Source organism: Littorina saxatilis, linkage group LG15 (assembly GCF_037325665.1).
Source record: "Littorina saxatilis isolate snail1 linkage group LG15, US_GU_Lsax_2.0, whole genome shotgun sequence".
In the NCBI taxonomy this organism is placed as follows: domain Eukaryota; kingdom Metazoa; phylum Mollusca; class Gastropoda; order Littorinimorpha; family Littorinidae; genus Littorina; species Littorina saxatilis.
Genome location: NC_090259.1, coordinates 5,974,918 through 5,996,186, shown reverse-complemented (window position 1 = coordinate 5,996,186; position 21,269 = coordinate 5,974,918). Strand labels below are relative to the sequence as shown.

Below are 21,269 nucleotides of genomic sequence, written 5' to 3'. Positions count from 1 at the left end.
TCCTGATGACGCCCACGATCTGGTTGGCCTTTCCAGAGACTATGCTGACGTGTTCTTTGAAGCTCAGTCTGTTGTCGACGTGCACACCCAAGTCTTTCTCCACCTCACTCTCCTGTAGCTCAATGTTGACATCATCAATGATGATGATGACACCGAGCATACTGACTTGAATCATTTCTGATTATAACTTTTCGCCGAGAAACCCGTCATAAAGTCACAGAAACATATACCGTAAATATATTTCGGGTATATTTTTGGAAAAAGATACATTTTTCTTGAAAAAAGATATTTCCGGTTTATGATGCCGTGTGGTTGACGGGAGGAGAGGATGTAAACACATGAAATCACTAAAGCCGTCATATACCTTCTCCAGAGCTGTATGGGTAATACGCAGGTAAGGTAACAGTCCTTCCTCAAATATCACGGGTACGATTTGATCAGGCTTCCCAGACCACAACACGGAACAATGACAAAGCGTACGAAGAACAATACAAAAACACATTCTTTTCAAAAACAAGCCTGGAACCACGTAGATAATAGGACAGTGCACTCAGACAGTACTGAGGCCTTCAAGTCGGCTCTGGCACCCGCTAGAGGACGATGACAAGCACGCTGCGCACCCCACCCGTTGCACCAACGCCAGTTATCTGGATGCAGCAACGTACTACTACTATGTGAAGGCAGTACTCAGGGGCACATATATGTATCCACCTTTTCAGATCAGATAAGAAATAGGGGTCCTACTAATTGCCGTCCGGAGCCGTCCGGGGACCGTCCGGAGGCACACACATTTACTAGTATACATAATCTTCTTGTGTGAGTGTGTGTGTGTGTGTGTGTGTAAAAGTGTAAGTGTGTGTGCATACAGATCTCTCTCTCTCTCTCTCTCTCTCAGTCTCTCTCTCTCTCTCTCAAAAGCCATCTGGAAAGTGATCAACCAGTTGACACGTAAAGAAACCGTAAAATCTTCTGTCATTGATGTACCTGCGGATGATCTTAACATTCATTTCACTTCTATTGTTGAAAAAATAATCACAAATGATAGATCAAAACAGAATAATCTGGACAAGTTGAAACAGTTTTGTGTTTCAAAAAATATTTAGAATTGATGCATGAAGAAAAGATTAGCTTGTCTTAAACATCAACGAAACAAATTTTCTACTTTTATGCCAAAAAAACAGATTCCAAAATCAAATTATACTGTATTTTGCAATATTATTATTATTAATCTCTCTCTCTCTCTCTCTCTCTTTTTTTTATTTGTTTTTGGGGGGGCTGGGGGGGGGGGGGGGGCTAAAGCCCCCAAATCCCCCCCCCCTCTCGTCCGGCCCTGCCTCCTCAAGGAATTGTTCCACTCGCTCCTTCCAATCGTTGAAGCTGACTTCCGCTGATGATGGGCGCGTTGGATGATGCCTGAGTAACCGTGGGTGTAGATGTTTGAGAGAGAGAGAGAGAGAGAGAGAGAGAGAGAGAGAGAGAGAGAGAGAGACTCGAGAGAGAGACTCGAGAGAGAGAGAGAGAGAGACTCGAGAGAGAGAGAGAGAGAGAGAGAGAGAGAGAGAGAGAAAAAGAGAGAGAGAGAGAGAGAGAGAGAGAGAGAGAGAGAGAGAGAGAGAGAGAGAGAGAGAGAGAGAGAGATCTGTATGCACACACTTACACTTTTACACACACACACACACACAAGAAGATTATGTATAAATGTGTGTGCCTCCGGACGGTCCCCGGACGGCTCCGGACGGCCTCCGGACGGCTCCGGGCGGCTCGGGGACATCACATAGGATGAAACCTGGGGGCTTTCCTTTCTGGATGGTCACATGTTGTACAAAAGGATTTTCTTGAAAATGTGACAGACAGCCTGGATGTGATCAGCTGAATTTTGGCGATGTTGTTTTTGATCTCCGCTTGGCTGTTTCACAGCTTGTTTGAAATTTTGTACCTGCTTCAGATCACGGGGGCAGTCAACTAATGATTCCAAGACCATGTTTGTATAGGCAACTCTTGGTTGGCTTGTAGCCGCAGCTGCTTTGATTTTATCAAGAGAGAGAGAGAGAGAGAGAGAGAGAGAGAGAGAGAGAGAGAGAGAGAGAAAGAGAGAGAGAGAGAGAGAGAGAGAGAGAGAGAGAGAGAGAGAGAGTCTGAGAGAGAGAGAGAGAGAGAGAGAGAGACTGGCAGTGGCAGACACATACACACACATACACAAGAAGATTAAATATATATTATTAGAGAATTTTGGTGATAAATGGATAAATAGAATCATATTTGTTTGTTTGAGAGAGAGAGATCGACTGAGAGAGAGAGAGAAAGATCTGCATGCACACTTGCATGTACGTACACATGTCACTGACACACACAAGAAGATTATGTATAAATGTGTGTGCCTCCGGACGGCCCCCGGACTGCTCCGGACGGCCCCCGGACGGCTCCGGACAGCAATTAGTAGGACCGAGAAATAGAGCTATATATTGTGACCCTCCACCACGGAATGAGTCGCATGTCACCTTTGCATGATTTTTATATTTTTACATTTTCCTAGATTTTTTTATGCGCTATCCAGTGGTAAAAACCGTTTTAGAAAAGAGCGAAAACTTTTCTAGTTATAAGCCTGTGACTAAGGTGACCCTCACACTGATACTGACACCCCCGGGACGTATAGATATAATATATAGGCGCAGAACCGCGCAAGGTGACATCCGACTCATTTCGTGGTGGAGGGTCACATATATATATATATGTGAGATAATTGGTGCATTGATATTTCTTGTTCAGTAAACAAGTGTATCTTTTCTCTTCAATTTATTATAGGAGTAGGACTGGACTAATGGGCAGAGATTTTGCAGTAGTTTTACCCTTGCTCCCTGTTCTACTGTAGTACACTTTCGCTAGCATGTGTGCATGTCCATAATACTGGTAATTGGCTAGGGGACATGAGCACTTTGAAAAAAGTGTAAATAATCAAACTTAAAGTTAAACAGGCTTTTCCATACAAAAGACCTGTTTTCAATCGGATATTCCAAAGACAAAAAAATGGAAGGTTCTCGGGCACCTACGTCATCACAACACATTGACACGTGGGTGGGGTTGACTGCGTGTTGTCAGTTAGTGTGCTTTGCGTACATTACATTTACAGAAGGCAACGAAACCAAGTGAGATCAGAAAATCGTCTGCGTTTATTGCCGATCATTGATATTTTTGAAAGATCTATCAATTGCTCAATTAATTAAGTAAGTTATAATCGAACATACAAAATAATGTTACATGTGCTCGTTAGTACTTTAGACAATTCATTCTCCCTGAAGCGTGTAGGGAAACGAAAGTAACTTACGACAAGGCTTTTTTTCAATTCCATCTTAATCTGAAATAACTAAGTGTTAAAATGTTATATTATTTTCTGTGTTTTTATTGGAAAAATGTGTCCTAACCTAAAATCATGTGCCCCAACAAACGCTCTTTGGTGTTTCTAACAAAAACACCCATGCATAGAAGTGAGAAGCTTTGTTCATGTCTCACTTTTAAGCGCCATCTTGAGGCCTTGCTTCGATAATCAAAAATATTAAAAATAAAACAAATCACAAACACAACTTTTTTTGCAAACACGTTTGATTTCATCAGACAAAGTTGTCATACATCACATGAAACCATCAACTGAGTCGGAGGTTTTGTGAGAGCAAGTTTATAGACCAGCAAAGTTAGTCACTCACTGATTTTGTAACTGTTACCCTTAGTATCATGGACGTGCACATGTGAAAGTGCACCATTATTTTTCAGTTTGAATGTAAATTGATTTAAAACAAATACAGCAATAATGATGGTAATTCTTATAAAACTACACACATATATCTATATATATATAGTTCTTATCCAACACGTTATCCGGCAGCGATAGCCTGCATAATGCACTGTAGTAAATTACTAGTTAGTTAGTTAGTTAGTTAACTGTTGCTTAATGGGTTCAGCGGACCATTTAGGCCAAATCAGGACCCCTAGATTACTAGTATTAGTACTAGTAGTAGTACTAGTATCAATGTGTCAAAACATAACAATGTTTGTGGCACAATGTAACAATACCACACAATAAGACATATAAACACACACACACACATTCACACACTCAGTCACACGTACAACACATAAACACGTACACACAAACAATACAAGTAGTGTGTTAGTGTACAGCAGTATAGCAGCTTTTCATAATTATATTGCTTGTCTGTCTGACGGCAGCTACCCCAACTCTAATGGCGACGGTCATGCAGCCATGCAAGCCTCGCACAGCGTTCAGCGTCAGGACACAGCAGTGATGGAGAACGGGACCAGGCTCGCCCTTCACTGACGTCATGAACAAACACAGCCTTGGAACTTCCATGATGACTTGTGGGTGGCGCTAGCACTAGCACTCACAACAGACACTGACATCAAGCTGGAACCCAGCGACTACAGTCAGGACACCAGTTCCGCAGTGGACGACCCCCAATGCCAAGCATCAAAGTGGTCTTCAGGTGACGCAGCAACATTGATGTTTGACGTAAAAGCGGAGCCTGCATCAGCACAGAGCGTCTATCTGGAGCCTGCATCATGGGGGTCTCCCAGTGGAGGAGCAGTAACATCCTTCACTGCACCTTTTCACGATTGAAACGAGCCAGCAACACTACCTCTACCACTGACTCTACCACTACCTCTACCACCGACTCTACCACTACAGTGCAAAAGTGATAGGACATTTGTCCTGAACAAAAATAAATCAATAGGACATTTTTTTCGCATCAAAATGTAAATTGAAACGTTAAAAAACGCGAATGGGGGCAACTGTCAACCGGCTTGGAGTATTCAGAGTTGCGACCCTTGGAAGCTCTTCTCTATAAAAAGCACATAAAGTGAAAAAGCACATAAAGTGTCCCCAAGTTTCGTCTGATTGGAGAGACACATCGCTTCGCAAAACATCGATAAAATAGCAAATCAAACTAATGTAAATTGGAAAGTACTGACAATGTCCGGATCAAATGACAATGACCACTTTGTGACAAAAACAATAGGACATATGTCCTCTTGCATGAAAAATGTATAGGACATTTAAAAAAAATATCCGTGTATGTCCGATGTGGATGTGAGCCCCTGCCACTACCCCTACCACTAACTCTCATTAAACAGTGTATTTGGTATTGAAGCTCCAGATAAAGATGGATACCTATAAATATGCAGCGAAAAAATAAAATAGAGAAAAAATAATCAGAAGATTTTTGGTGATTTGCAAACACGTGTCAAAGAAGCAACATTGCCGGAGAAGTATCTTATTTGTAAAGCGCATCTGTCATTGAATGAGAAGGCTCAATGAGTAAATCAGTAAATTACAACTACCAGAGCTTACATGACAATGTACAAAATAATAGTTTGTTAGTGTAGCTTTGTGCGCAAGATTTGTGGACTGAATTTACGCCAGAAAGAGTCAGCTACAGAGCTAGAGAACTGTAGGAGTGAATTGTCCCAGGACTTGCATGGCTCTGGGTGATTGTTGACAATTCTGTGAAATTTGTGAAAGTAAGCTAGCTGAAAGGCCAGTGAAGTGTAACAAGACTCATGGCCGATGCTGCTCCAAGCCCCCAGCCTGACAGCACTGCCATGAGGGGCCTGGGACCCAGCGAGGCAACAAGCTCCACAGGGACTCTCAGCTCTGGTGCAATTGCCGTACACTGCCTCCGCGTCCTGCCAAGAAAGGGAGCTAACATCGTTGGCCTCGCGCTGCGGTTATCCAGAATTGCTCCAAGTCCTAGTGCTGTATTGGGTGCTATGAGAGCGAGAAAACCGCAAGCTGTAAACCTTTCCAACACAGAAACCCAGCATTCCAACACAGACACCCAGCTTTCCAGCACACAAACCCGGCATTCCAACACAGACACCCAGCTTTCCAACACAGAAACCCAGCATTCCAACACAGACACCCAGCTTTTCAACACACAGCATTCCAACACAGACACCCAGCTTTCCAACCCAGAAACCCAGCTTTCCAACACAGACACCCAGCTTTCCAACACAGACACACAGGGCCACCCAGACCACGGGTCAGAGTCCCACAGCTACAGGCAAGATAAAGGGCCCTTCACGTGCATGGATTGCGGAGCGTCGTGTTTTACGCGTAAATCGTTTAGCTCCCATACATCACTTCACAAGTCGAAGAAGCCTTTCTCATGTTCCATTTGCAAGAATGCCTTTGCCTTGCCCACTCATCTCAAGGAGCATATGACTAAGCATCTTGCGTCCAGGAGACGCATCAAAAAACCGCTGAAATCCATCAATCAAGCCCAGAAACCCAGCGTTCCAGGATACAAACCCAGTGTTCAAGGAGAGGTTCCAGGAGACAAACCCTGTGTTCTAGGAGACAAACCCTGTGTTCTAGGAGACAAACCCAGTGTTCCAGGATACAAACCCAGTGTTCAAGAAGAGGTTCCAGGAGACAAACCCAGTGTTCCAGGAGACAAACCCAGTGTTCCAGGAGACAAACCCAGTGTTCTAGGAGACAAACCCAGTGTTCCAGGAGACAAACCCAGTGTTCCAGGAGACAAACCCTGTGTTCCAGGAGACAAACCCAGTGTTCCAGGAGACAAACCCTGTGTTCCAGGAGACAAACCCCGTCTTGTAGTACACAAAACCTGTGTTTCTGCACAACCCAGCATTCATGCATACAAACCCAGTGTTCTCGCAGACAATTCCAGCTTTCCAGCATATAAACTCAAAGTTTCAGCAAAGAAACCCATATTTTCAGCAGACAAACCCAGAGTTGCAGCAAAGAAACCTAGAATTTCAGCAGACAACCCCAGAGGGTCAGTAGACAATTCCAGCTTTCCACCATACATACCCAAATGTTCTCTTTCAGCAAACAGTTCCAGCTGTCCAGCATACAAACCAAAAGTATCGGCAAAGAATCACAGAGTTTCAGCAGACAATTCCAGCTTTCCAGCAAACCAACCAAAAGTTTCAGCAAAGAAACCAAAAGTGTCACTTTCAGCAGACAAACTCAGCGTTCATGTTCGCCAATCCAGCATAACAACACAGTCACCCACCTTTTCAGCATGCAAACTCAAAGTCTCGGAAAACAAACCTAAAGTTTTACCAAAGGAACTCGGAGTTCCAACACACAAACCTAGCATTCCAACACAGACAGTGACACCCAGCTTTCCGGCACACAAACCCTCGGCCATCCAGACCAAGGACAAGAGTCTAACTGACGACACTCTACCAGTTGAAGGCCATATGAAGGTCAACACAGGGCAACGTCCTAGCAGGGGAGCCCAGCAGTTGTCGGTGTCGGCGTGTGAGATGTTTGAGGCGGACGTGATCTGCTCGCGGACGGTGGTGGTGGGCGGGGTGACCAGGTTCATCCTGGCCTTCCGCTGCAAGGTCTGCTTCAAGCTCTTCAACGTCCTCGAGGACTTTGACGCTCATCGCAACCACACGCTGGTCAGACTGTGTGTGTGTGTGTGTGTGTGTGTGTGTGTGTGTGTGTGTGTGTGTGTGTGTGTAACAGTTTGTGTGTGACTGTGTGTGCATGTGACTGTGTGTGTGACAGTGCGTGTGTGCAACTGTTTTGGTATGCTGAGTTTAAGAGCGTCAGTTAGAAGTTACGGTGAAATACATCTTGGTAGTGTATCTATGTATGATTATGCTTTTAGATTCGTTGCCTTCGTGTTTGTGAATGAATGCAAATGCGCTAGTACGCTGTCATACAGGAATCAAACACAACTCCAAATGTAAGTTCCCTCCACTGTATTAATCATTTATGACAGCATACACACAAATACACACAATCATGAACATAAAGGTTAGATACTCAAAAAATCCGGTACTCACAGTTTTGTAGCAAAAACAACTAGAGATGACAATCTCGTACAATTGTGCTATCAAAACTCTCTACTCTTCAATCAGGTAAAGAAATATAACCAGTCCGTGACCACATAGGCGCACGATATCTATTTTAAGTGTAACGACTCACGGCTCTTGTATAGTCAAAAATCACCGTCTACTCTGTCTACTGACTATTCTGTATCTCTTAAGTAAGCAAGTTCTTGTAGACATATTTTAATTCTGGTCCTACACAGAATCACACAGCTTCTATAGCCGTACACTAGGAAATGTATTTACTGCTAAATCCTTTTACTGGCGACCTCGGTTTACGCAGTAACTATCGCCCAGTGACCTCTTGGGTCCAACTATACGGACACAAAATAACCGTGCTCTAGCGTCTATAAATTCCGTCGAATCTCCGCTAGGCGAGCCAATAGGTAAGATAATTACGGCGACTTCTCAGATCCTTGGTGCCGTCATCTGGTCGCTACCTTCCTGTCTGACCGGTTATACGACGCACTGCACAACATAAATAGCGGACATCTTGTCTTAGATATCTGTCTGCTATGTTTAAAGTTACAGTGTTAGTCGATTCAACTTATGCGATAAACATTAACGATACTCAAATGCTTATTCCATTTAATACCTGTTAAGTGCTCTACTCGGGCTTCCTTTCTCCCGGTCGATTCCCGTGACAACCCCTCCCTGTCGCTGGACAGTGGTTAAGTGTAACTATACTTTCGTTGCGATGTACAAAGTCAACTCTCTCGGCCAGTGAGTTGAATTCACAGAACGTGCCATACACTTCTCTACGTCACGCTACTATCTCTGGTTAGCGCTCTAAAAGCGTGGAGGCTATCACTATAAACTTTGCCTGTCAATGTTATTCGTGATTTCCTTCACAGTGTTATAAGTAATGCAATGTGGTGTCGAAAGAAACATGTTTATGTGCAATGAAAATGGACATTACATTTTCTAATCTGATCTCATCTGACCTTATCTTATCTCACCTTATCTTATCTCACCTTATCTTATCTAACCTTATCTCACCTTATCTTATATCTAACCTTATCTCACCTTATCTTATCTCAGCCTGGCAGTCCCAAGTCCACGACAGCAGCGGACACCCCTAGCCAAGGTGATGGCATCAGCAGGGAAGACGCCGGTAGTGTGAAACTGGAACCTACAGAACGGAGTGGTGACGAGGAAGACGCCGGTAGTGTGAAACTGGAACCTACAGAACGGAATGGTGACGAGGAAGATGACGTGACGGTCAAGTTTGAACCAGGGTGCTCGCCCCTCCATCAGTCACGTGACTTGAACAACACAGCGCCCAGTGAAGCCTGGGAAGTGATTTCAGTGAACAGTGACGTAGAAACTGTCTCCAGCTCGTGTTCAGACTGTGAAACAGGTGACAGTGAACACTTGCCCTATGGTAATGAACACTCACAGAGTAACCACTACCTGCCTGTGAGCACTGACCATGTTCTCTCGCAAGGCAGTCGAATTCCGGACATTCTTCAAACGGAATGTGATCAAAATGTAGAAAATGACTCGTTACAGGGTAAAATGTCTTCTGACACAGGTTCAGCATTTTCTGCTGCTAGGACAGCACCGTTTTCTGCAGACACTGAACAGAGCGGTGATCTTTTACCAGAAGTTGTCCTCAAGCAAGAGCCCGTGACTTTTGATAGCAGTCAGCAGCAGTGTTCTTCATTCCCGCTTCACAGTGAAACTGAGCGTTCACCAAGTTTATGTGAAACAATGGAATGTGAAGTGCCTTCAAGAGACACTGAACAGAGCGGTGATCTTATACCAGAAGTTGTCATCAAGCAAGAGCCCGTGTCAGAAAACGATGTGACTTTTGATAGTGGTCAGCAGCAGTGTTCTTCATTCCCGCTTCACAGTGAAACTGAGAGGTCATCTAGTTTCTGTGCAGGGTTACAAGATGAAGCGGGCATTTTCCCAGTTTACCTGTTTCATAATGCTAGTAACACCCAATCAAAAACTTCACACACATCAATGGATGTTTTTTTATAAATATATATAATTACCATAAAGCGCTGTATTTCAGCAATGACCCGTTGGATTGCTTTGAATCTTACAGAATCGCATTTTGGGATCGGAACATGTAGTTGTGCAGATGTTATTCAATCTTCTGGAAAATGTTTTAAATCCCATTACATGTTGACTTGCATGAAAAAAAAACTCATGATTTCCCATACATCAGTGATTAACATTACTGATACCTGTACTGCCAAAGTTTCATTCATTCTCAGACGTAAAATCGCGAGTCATGTACTAAACACATGAATGAGAACATAAATAGAACATTCACATTGTTTTCCAGAGACGTGCCTCTCAAAACACACTGCGGTCACGCATGACTTCGGTAGGCATCGTTGTAGCACCGTAATCACCCAAACAATTCAATCGTATTTACAGAACTAGAAAAGATACACGAGTTATCATACTCAAATGAAACTTTGGCATAACTTGTATCAATCATTTGTCTATACACATGCCGAGTCATGACTTTTTTGGATGGGAGTCAACAATCTTATTACGGGTTTAAAAACTATTTTCAGAACGTTGCATACATTTTATTTTTTTAAAATGTAGCAATTACAAATTTTACCCAAATTATGTTTAGTAGGTAAGCATAAGATTCTGAAACTTGCTGAATTACGGAGCCTTTGTCATGATACCTCTCACAATTATTGAGGCAAACACTTTTTTGACCGCTCATGCGATGGACACCTGCATCAGTAGGAATGTCATAACACAAGAAATACACAAGACAACTAAACAAAACATCCTGTTTTAGATAGATAACTCATTTGACTTTCTTTTCGTTTTGTAAGCATTCCAAGTTGTGCCTATTCTGAATTTTTGTCGATTTTGTAATTGGTACCTTACGGGTTTTTTCAGGTCGATTTTGAGGGTACCCTTAGTTGAGAGCGGTCACGTGACCTTCAGTCCGAAAAGTGTGCCAGGTAGCCAAGTTGAGTACCTTTAATGGCATAGAAAGTTTGAATGAAATGACACGGGAATGAATGTTTTCGTTGACTTGGGATACGAAAGTTTTCGTGATAACTTTTTTGCACAGTTGTTGTTGAGACTGTTTGATTCACCTCGCCAATTGTGAAGGTCTGTAAGGTACAGTTCTTCTTAATCTTATGTGAACGAATCAGCCCATCATCTTATATATCTGACTAGGCTTTTACATGGGGTAAGGCCATCACTGATTAGTGCTTTTGTGAACAAGAAACAATTAACAAGTGGCTCTATCCCATCTCCCCCCTTTCCCCTATCCCATCTCCCCCCTTTCCCCGTCGCGATATAACCTTGAATGGTTGAAAACGACGTTAAACACCAAATAAAGAAAAGAAAGAAAAGCCATGACTTGGGCAAACAGAAAATCAACAATCTGGGTGGTTTCTGTGCACAGTGAGAACTTGTTTTATGAATGAATTTCGAAACGGCCACAGTACAAGTGTCGCTGTGTCAAGTTGATTTATGAATGAATTTCGAAACGGCCACAGTACAAGTGTCGCTGTGTCAAGTTGATTCATAAAAAACATGTCAGAGTGTGTAGGAAGCAGTCAAAGAGTTGCTTTGTGTGTACATGTCCAAGTGGAGGAAGTTTTTGTTTTGTATTCATGTCAATGCCTGAGCAGATCTGAGATAAAAGGTAAGAAGGACTATATGCCTTTAAACAACATCTCGTCTTTCCACCTGCCAGAAGCTCTTAAGTAAACATTGTAAAGTTGTTCTTGTTTGAGGTTTTTAATTCACAGACACGCATTTGAACACACACAATACACACACACACACACACACACACACCCACACCCAAAACACATGGTAACCTACCAAATGGACAAATCAACATCAATACCTATACCTGTGTATTGGAATCTCTGTTGGTACTAGGCTCAGTGGTCAGTGGTCCGCTCTAATAAAATCAGTATCATGAACATTGTGAGATAGGTTCACTTCCCCGTATGTGTGCGTGTGTGTGTTGTGTGTGTTCAAATGCGTGCGTGTGTGTGTGAGTGCATGCGTGTGTTGTGTGTGTTCAAATCCGTGTGTGTATGTGCGTGTATGAGCGTGTGTGTTGGTGTGCTTATGTGTGCCTGAAATACACAGAGATAATAAAGAATAGATGCGTACTGATTTTATCATTCTTGTTATGAAATTAAAGAAAGTACACAATCGAGCAGTTTTCTTTATGTTAAGCAAAGTTTCAATCAAACACGACATAACTCTATATTTCTAGGTTTAGGAAGTATTAAGGAATGCAACAACATCGTTTTTACATTTAGTCAAGTTTTGACTAAATGTTTTAACATAGAGGGGGAATCGAGACGAGGGTCGTGGTGTATGTGTGTGTGTGTGTCTGTGTGTGTGTGTGTGGAGCGATTCAGAGTAAACTACTGGACCGATCTTTATGAAATTGTACATGAGAGTTCCTGGGTATGATATCCCCAGACGTTTTTTTCATTTTTTGGATAAATGTCTTTGATGACGTCATATCCGGCATTTTGTAAAAGTTGAGGCGGCACTGTCACACCCTCATTTTTCAATAAAATTTATTGAAATTTTTGCAATGCAATCTTCGACGAAGGCCGGACTTCGGTATTGCATTTCAGCTTGGAGGCTTAAAAATTAATTAATGACTTTGGTCATTAAAAATCTGAAAATTGTAATTAAAATTATTTTTTTTATAAAATGATCCAAAATTACGTTCATCTTATTCTTCATCATTTTCTGATTCCAAAAACATATAAATATGTTATATTCGGATTAAAAACAAGCTCTGAAAATTTAACATATAAAATGTATGATTAAAATAAAATGTCCGAAATCGATTTAAAAACAATTTCATCGTATTCCTTGTCGGTTCCTGATTCAAAAAACATATAGATATGATATGTGTGCTTGCCCTTGAGTAGCTGTAAGATTCTGTGATGGCTTATATAAATTCTGGAGGATGTAATTTTGGTGCTATAAAGAACCGACGCGCTCACAAAACAAAACGAACACTAGAATTGGAAAATTAATTAAAGTTTATTGAATACTTGTCGATGTCATGGTAATTCGGAATCAGCTCATAATATCAATATATAAAAGGCTAAACATAAATCTATGGAGAGGCTAAGTAACCTATATCGGAGCGTGGCGGAAAAACTAATCTAAGTTTAGAAAGTGAATAAAGCTAAAATGTGAAGTAGAAAAGACTAGCTTGAGTGAGAGTGCAGAACAGTAGAGTGTGAAGCGTGGAGCATGGAGCGAGAAGCGCGGAGCGTGGTGCGAGAAGCGCGGAGCGGTGGAAACTGATAGAAATAAAAAACTAAACTTAGAAATCGAAACATCAAACTAAACATCAAAGGTGTCCTAAAAACATAAACATCAAAGGTGGACGACAAAATGGCGGCCGAAACAAGATGGCGGCAAATCAATAAAAAATCACCAAGACAAAAATATGTTAGAAAAACCCTACATAGAATAAACGTAGGACACAGAAACGGAAAGAAAACAAAGAAACGGACAGAAGACACAGAGACGGAAAGAAGACACAGAAACGGACAGAAGACAAAGAAACGGACAGAAGACACAGAAACGGACAGAAGACAAAGAAACGGACAGAAGACACAGAGACGGAAAGAAAACAAAGAAACGGACAGAAGACACAGAAACGGACAGAAAGTCATAACAAACAAAGATTCGAAACGAAAATTACACGAATTCGGTAAATAAAAGAAACATAGTCAGAAATGGATACTCGCCTTTGACAGCATCAATAATCTAAAACAGACTCAAGGCGAGCAACTGAACCTGAACTACAAAATAACTTAAAAACAAAACTGGAGGCTGGCAGAAAACACTGGGCCCCGGAACAGAGCAAAAAAATCTATCTATCCTAAAACATCTTGTTCCGTGAACGGCTTCCCAGTAAGTGACGACGAATACAGGCTATCCACCACAGAGGTGAACTAAAAATACTGCGCGTTACTACAATATTACTGTTGCAAAACATGCGTCCCGTGCTCTCCGGGGAAAAACTCCAAGGCTGTCCAGCGTGAGCCATACAGGCACATGAAATTAAAATCAGAAAAACGCCGGCCACACTACCTTGTTTATAAATTAGTTCGTTACAATATTTAACGTCATTAAAACAAAACAAAGTTCGTACCAGGACGCTCATACTTAATAAAGAAAAATAAAAGATAAAGAGCGAGCTAGACCCGCACGCGAGCCTACAGAGGTGGTTGCAAAATGGGAACAATTAGGGACAAAAGTGAGAAAAGTGAAAGAAAAGAGGTGAGAAGGAGATCAGAAAAAGGGGAAACCACCACCACGGAAAGTCGCATGCGAGTCAAGCTAGAAACATGACTAAAAAACACAAGCAAAACAAAAAGAATCTAGATACACAGAAGGCTCCTTAGCAGGGGCATTCACATTCCCCCCTCGAAGACATCTTAGTCTTTACAAAAGTCGACATAAAAAATCAACAAAAATCATCGAATACATGCGTGGTTCAAAAACAAAATCCGAAACATTACAGAATCCTTTTGGCATTATCCAAAACGTAGCTGTTCGAAACGCACTCTCATACGTGGTTCAAAATACAAAAAAATCCGAAACGTTACAGAATCCTTTCGGCATTATCCAAAACGTAGCTTGTTCGAAACGCACTCTCAATGAGTCTCAATCTAAAAAATCACACGTGTTCTTTCAACAAATGTAACATCATATTTCGTCGGTCCGTCACTGTCAACATACCGTGTCAACATTATTCTTACACCTTTACATAAACCGCAACTCAGTATGAAAGACTGTAGTCGCAACCTACAGAAGAATACAAATGAAAAACATCTTCCGTCTTCTTAATCATAAGCACAGGCATCCGCACGCGGGAAGGACTAAACAAACCGATTCATTAAGCGCTTGCCTCTGTCAAGAGCTTTCGTTCCAAAATGCGGAACCAAAAACATATATACAAATGGAGAGAAACCACAAAGTCACAAAAAATATTTGCATTAAGACGAAATTTTCTCCCCAAATCAAAACAGCGCCACCTGTCAAAAAGGCGAACGGATTACGTCAGACCAAAACATGCACAAACGGTCTGTCGAAAACAGTAAAGATCACTGGGAAAGTCATTGAGTGTCCGGGTCTGCCTTCACCAGCACGGTCAGCTTAGAGATGGGGCGCCAGTAGTAGAAAGTGGAATGGCTCGTCTTCGAGGTGACCTTGACAGTCTTCAGCTTGCAGGTTCGCACGAGTCCATCGTCGCTGGGGCGAACCTCCGTCACGAGTCCAAGAGGCCAATCTGCTCTGCATACGGCTTCGTCACGTAGCACGACGACATCTCCGACAGCAACGTTACGTTGGGGAAGAAGCCACTTTCTTGTTCGTCGTGGTCTTCTTCGTTGTGGTCTTCTTCGTACTGGTCTTCTTCGTACTGGTCTTCTTCGTCGTTGTCTTCTTCGTTGTGGTCTTCTTCGTAGTGGTCTTCTTCGTAGTGGTCTGCTCAAAATCCTTTCCATGGCATGGAGGGGGTCGGAGATTCTGGGTTCGGCGAGTGTCGTGCGATATACGGAAGCGACTGATTCACCTTCGTACTCGCTGGGACAATACTGTTCTGTTAGAGACACGTGCATCACGTCATGGACAGACTGTTTTGGCGACACTTGTCCCAGTATCGTCCAACCCAACGGTGTGAGAACGGCGTATGGGTCTCCCTTGATGACTCTCTCTGGCATGAATAGCTCTGCATGATCGTAGCCAATCAACAACCCGGGAGTGCAGCCTTCGAGCAATGGGGGAATCTCGCTGGCAATATGGCTCAAATGCTTGATGTTACGAGCAGTCTCTGATGTTGGTATGTTCTCAGTGTCATTGGTGAGATGGTCCGTCGTGTAGAGCGTTTTCAGGTTGTGGGAAACATTGGAGTTGAGGGCCTTGACACACAATCCGGTCACTCTCTGACATTCGATATGAGTGTTCTGAGAAGTCATAGTGTTCAGCCTCAATGACGCTGGCTCGGAATGAGTGTTCAGCTTGTCATTCAAAGATTCAGTAACGAAGGAGATGCAAGACATGGTGTCAAGCAGCGCGTATGTCGTATGCTCTACCGTGGGATTCTCCCTCGTCGAAACTCTGACCGGAACAATCATGGTAGCTCTGACTGGTCTGTCCGACTTGTTGGTTGTCGCGAATGCTGATCCAGAGGCAGAAACACGGGCATCTTGACTGATACAGACAAACCTTGAAGAATCTGGCTGACCCCGTGCATTCCGTTGCTGATTGGGAAACTTCTTCCTGTAGCTAGGCGCTCCATGCAGCATAGTGAGATGTGGGCCTTGGCACTTGTCGCATATCGCCCTGGTAGTGCAGTCTACACTTCTATGGTCAGTCTTTCTGGCACAGGAGAAGCACAAGGACGCTTCGTACATGAAGTGTTTCCTGTCCTCAACGGGAATCTCATCGAACCTCTGGCATCTGAGTAGAGGATGAGAAGAAGAGCTGGTCGGAAAACGAACGGTACAAAAGGGACAGACTTCGTCGCAGTTCGTACTCAGGACAGTTTTAGCGTGGTGCTGACATCTGTCACACTCTTGACATGCAGATGTAGTAGAACAATCCGTACTGTACGATGTTTTCTTGGGGACTGCTGAACTGGCGGTCTGTGAGGTGAAAGAGGCGGCAGATTTGCTGGAGGAGAAAAGGGGCTCGCAAAGGATGTCTGCCTCTGTCTTGATGAAAGCTGACAACTCCTCAAAGGTAGGGTAGCGTTTCTTCTCGTTCTTGGTCTTGTGTACTTTCCGCACCCAGTTTCTCACCAACCAATCTGGAAGTTTGCTCATGAGTGTCTTGTGATAGGCTTGGTCTTCCAGATTCTGTAGCTGGCCTATCACTCGGCTCGCCACAAGGCATTGTCCAAGAAAGTCCGAGAAGGCGCGGAGGGCTTGTCCATCTTTGGATTTGATTACCGGCCATGCATCTAGTTTTTCTCGGAAGGCTCTGGCAACGACGAAAGAACTGCCGAATCTTTCCTCCAGCGTCTGAAGGGCCTGCTGATAGGCCTGGGCATCCCTGATCAGAAAGAGTCCCTTGACCGCATCCTTCGCCGGACCGTCCAAGTACTTCTCCAAGTAGAGGAGCTTTTCCTCTGCAGAAACGCCCTGCCGCTCAATCAAAAGAGTGAATGAGGACCTCCAGAGAGGGTACGTCAAAGGATCTCCTGAAAACGTTGTGGGCTCCTGCGTCGGTAACCTGTTGATCAGGAGAGCCTCAGCTAGAGTACGAGCTAGGGCAGAACCCTCGGAGAGCGCTGGCTGGCCTTGCATCTGAGGAAGGTATGCATCTTGCCCGTAGTAGACGTCTGAAGGGCTCGTGACCGGAGCCTCTTGAAAACCATGCTGTGTGTAGTCAGTGTCAGGAGCAAAGCTTGCAGCGTGGTCATATTGCTGCGTTAGCATGGGAGGATGCATGACAGAAGGCCCATATGCAAAGCTTGGCACATAGGTCGGAGACTCTCGGGAGGTCATGGCAGGAAAAGGACCAGGGAAAGGCCCGGGAAAAGGTCTCGCTGATGGATTGAGGGATTTGTGAGGGAAACGGGAAGGCGCGTAGATCTGGCGAGGACGATCTTCGTGGCTTGGAATCTCAGCTTTGACAAACTGAGGCCGAAAAGAGGTCGCGAATTGGCCTCCGACTCTTGTCGTCATCGTGGTGGCTGTAGTCATCGTCGTAGTGGTAGGAGCCGTGGCTGTGACCGCTGCTGGAAGTGGGTGAGAAGCGGAGACAGGTTGGGCAAGGGTCCTGGAGATGCCTCGAAGAGTGTCGCGGATATCCTCGGCGGCCGACTGGAGATGCGAAGGGGCGGGCTTCTGAAGTGGCGGGAGTCCAGGCTTGGCTGCCGCAGGCTGGTGTTGCCCAGAGACGAGGGTGTTGGCTGCCGGCTGGTGACGCGGGCGGGCGTAGGTGTCGGCTGTCGCAGGCTTATATGCATCTTGTGTGTGCTGTGTGTGCCTATCATACCCTACCGCCACATCTCCTATGCTCTCTGAGTGTGTACCTACATGCAGGGGGTTGTGAGTACCTAGGTACCTATCAATGGGGCTGTCACGAGGTAGTTGGGGCATGAATCTTTCTCTAGCCCTTTGCTGGTCTTCTATGTCAGTTTTAAGGATCTTAAAAACGTCATGCTCTTCTTGCATCTTGCCTTCTCTCTCCACCCTCTCTAGTGCAGTCTTAACTTCCTTTTCCTTTTTCTTCAAAGCTAACCTTTCATCTTGAGCTTCTCTCTCTAAACGAGCGCACTCTCTTTCCATCTCTGCCTTCTTATCAGCAGCTAAAACACGCTCTCTTTCCAACTCTCTTTCCAACTCTGCCTTCTTCTCTGCTGCCAAAGCTTTCGACCTCTCCAACTCTCTTTCCAACTCTGCCTTCTTCTCTGCTGCCAAAGCTTTAGACCTAGAAGCCTTCTCCTCTAAAAACAAAAGAGTCTCTTCTTGTCTGGCCCTTTCATCTGCGACCATTTGCTGGGACCTAAATCTCGCTGCGCTAACCGCCAAAGCAGCATCTAGAGAAACCTCTCTAGCACCTCCAGAAGCGACTGTGGAAGTCAAGTCCGAGCTGGAGGCGTACGGGTCTAACTTGGGAAAGAGTCTGTGATATTGTTCTTTGAGCGTCTCCGTTTGCATGTGCATATCGCTCAGATCCTCTTCTATAGCTACATCACTTTCAGCCACTTGACAAAGCCTCGAGTTCGCTACATTTAGCTCGTCTAGGTGCTCACAGAGGAGTATCTTATGAACTTTAAGGACTCTCCTTTTGCCTGGTGTTTCCCTAAAGGCTGTGCACAACTCGCTGATCATATTCTTATGAGCTCGGCTTATGGCCCAGTACTTGTCTGACAGTTCCCTCACCTCAGCATTAAGTCTAGCCCTAACAATGGCGGGGCCTCTTTCTTCTCTACTTCGTTGAGCGAGATGCTCTGCACTTGCAGCCTGTTGGGAGGGCTCAGTTCCTAAATCTTCCTGTGTGAGAGAAAGTTCAGCTTGAGGAGGAATGCTATCTGAATTCAAAGTGTCTTGGGTCTGAGAGGGTTCAACTAGAGGCTCGCCATGAGCGCCATCATGGTCGCCTTCATTCTTACGACTATCAGTGTCCGAAGCAAAATGTTCATCCCTCTCTACCTTCAAAGTGTAAGGGGATAGCTCGGCACTCTCATGAGAAGGTAATTTATCATCCATACTTTAAGTCAAGTGAAAACGTAGAGGTTAACAAAGACTTGCGAAATATAGAGAAGCAAAATTCAAAACGGCACACCTCGGGTCACTCACTAGAGGGGAAGAAAATACGAAGTACGAAGTGTGCAATGCTATGGTCAACAAACCTAAAATAATGCCTAAGTTGCTCTGCTCTGGGCCCGACAAAAATAAATTAAAATATTGTTCGCTAGATACGAAACAGTTCCTTTAAGACAAAAGGTTCATGATCTCTTCACAAGATTCGTAAGGATAAGAAGTTCAAAAGTCAGTGGCCCTAATCACAGGCCTACAAAAGTTCATAAAGTTCTTTGTCGAAAACAATCCAAAATGTTCCAAAAAATATCAGAGTTTCCACTGTGCTTGCCCTTGAGTAGCTGTAAGATTCTGTGATGGCTTATATAAATTCTGGAGGATGTAATTTTGGTGCTATAAAGAACCGACGCGCTCACAAAACAAAACGAACACTAGAATTGGAAAATTAATTAAAGTTTATTGAATACTTGTCGATGTCATGGTAATTCGGAATCAGCTCATAATATCAATATATAAAAGGCTAAACATAAATCTATGGAGAGGCTAAGTAACCTATATCGGAGCGTGGCGGAAAAACTAATCTAAGTTTAGAAAGTGAATAAAGCTAAAATGTGAAGTAGAAAAGACTAGCTTGAGTGAGAGTGCAGAACAGTAGAGTGTGAAGCGTGGAGCATGGAGCGAGAAGCGCGGAGCGTGGTGCGAGAAGCGCGGAGCGGTGGAAACTGATAGAAATAAAAAACTAAACTTAGAAATCGAAACATCAAACTAAACATCAAAGGTGTCCTAAAAACATAAACATCAAAGGTGGACGACAAAATGGCGGCCGAAACAAGATGGCGGCAAATCAATAAAAAATCACCAAGACAAAAATATGTTAGAAAAACCCTACATAGAATAAACGTAGGACACAGAAACGGAAAGAAAACAAAGAAACGGACAGAAGACACAGAGACGGAAAGAAAACAAAGAAACGGACAGAAGACACAGAGACGGAAAGAAGACACAGAAACGGACAGAAGACAAAGAAACGGACAGAAGACACAGAAACGGACAGAAGACAAAGAAACGGACAGAAGACACAGAGACGGAAAGAAAACAAAGAAACGGACAGAAAACACAGAAACGGACAGAAAGTCATAACAAACAAAGATTCGAAACGAAAATTACACGAATTCGGTAAATAAAAGAAACATAGTCAGAAATGGATACTCGCCTTTGACAGCATCAATAATCTAAAACAGACTCAAGGCGAGCAACTGAACCTGAACTACAAAATAACTTAAAAACAAAACTGGAGGCTGGCAGAAAACACTGGGCCCCGGAACAGAGCAAAAAAATCTATCTATCCTAAAACATCTTGTTCCGTGAACGGCTTCCCAGTAAGTGACGACGAATACAGGCTATCCACCACAGAGGTGAACTAAAAATACTGCGCGTTACTACAATATTACTGTTGCAAAACATGCGTCCCGTGCTCTCCGGGGAAAAACTCCAAGGCTGTCCAGCGTGAGCCATACAGGCACATGAAATTAAAATCAGAAAAACGCCGGCCACACTACCTTGTTTATAAATTAGTTCGTTACAATATTTAACGTCATTAAAACAAAACAAAGTTCGTACCAGGACGCTCATACTTAATAAAGAAAAATAAAAGATAAAGAGCGAGCTAGACCCGCACGCGAGCCTACAGAGGTGGTTGCAAAATGGGAACAATTAGGGACAAAAGTGAGAAAAGTGAAAGAAAAGAGGTGAGAAGGAGATCAGAAAAAGGGGAAACCACCACCACGGAAAGTCGCATGCGAGTCAAGCTAGAAACATGACTAAAAAACACAAGCAAAACAAAAAGAATCTAGATACACAGAAGGCTCCTTAGCAGGGGCATTCACAATATGTTTGGATTAAAAACACGCTCAGAAAGTTAAAACGAAGAGAGGTACAGAAAAGCGTGCTATGCAGCACAGCGCAACCACTTCCGCGCTAACTGACAGGCTCGTTAATTTCACTGCCTTTTGCACGAGCGGCGGACTACGGTCATTGTGAAAAAATGCAGTGCGTTCAGTTTCATTCTGTGAGTTCCACAGCTTGACTAAATGTAGTAATTTCGCCTTACGCGAC

At 43.7% G+C, this 21,269-nt stretch overlaps 1 protein-coding gene across 2 annotated transcripts; it reads left to right on the top strand.

Annotated features, from left to right (window-relative positions):
- Positions 1–268: 268 nt before the first annotated feature.
- LOC138948332 (uncharacterized) lies at positions 269–11,815 on the top strand. 2 transcript variants are annotated; one of them, XM_070319841.1, is made up of 3 exons: positions 269–394; positions 4,222–7,449; positions 8,926–11,815. In XM_070319841.1, the coding sequence occupies exons 2-3, from the start codon at positions 5,572–5,574 to the stop codon at positions 9,871–9,873; spliced, it is 2,826 nt and encodes a 941-aa protein (XP_070175942.1). In that variant the 5' UTR covers positions 269–394; positions 4,222–5,571; the 3' UTR covers positions 9,874–11,815. The 2 variants fall into 2 exon arrangements, with proteins under 2 accessions (XP_070175942.1, XP_070175943.1); XM_070319842.1 differs by having other exon boundaries at positions 280–399.
- Positions 11,816–21,269: the final 9,454 nt, after the last annotated feature.

Bases quoted from the DNA above. Each gene is read 5' to 3' on its own strand.
- LOC138948332 (XM_070319841.1), top strand. From the start codon at position 5,572: ATGGCCGATGCTGCTCCAAGCCCCCAGCCTGACAGCACTGCCATGAGG. The intron at 7,450-8,925 runs GTCAGACTGTGT...ATCTTATCTCAG, and splicing joins CTCATCGCAACCACACGCTG to CCTGGCAGTCCCAAGTCCAC.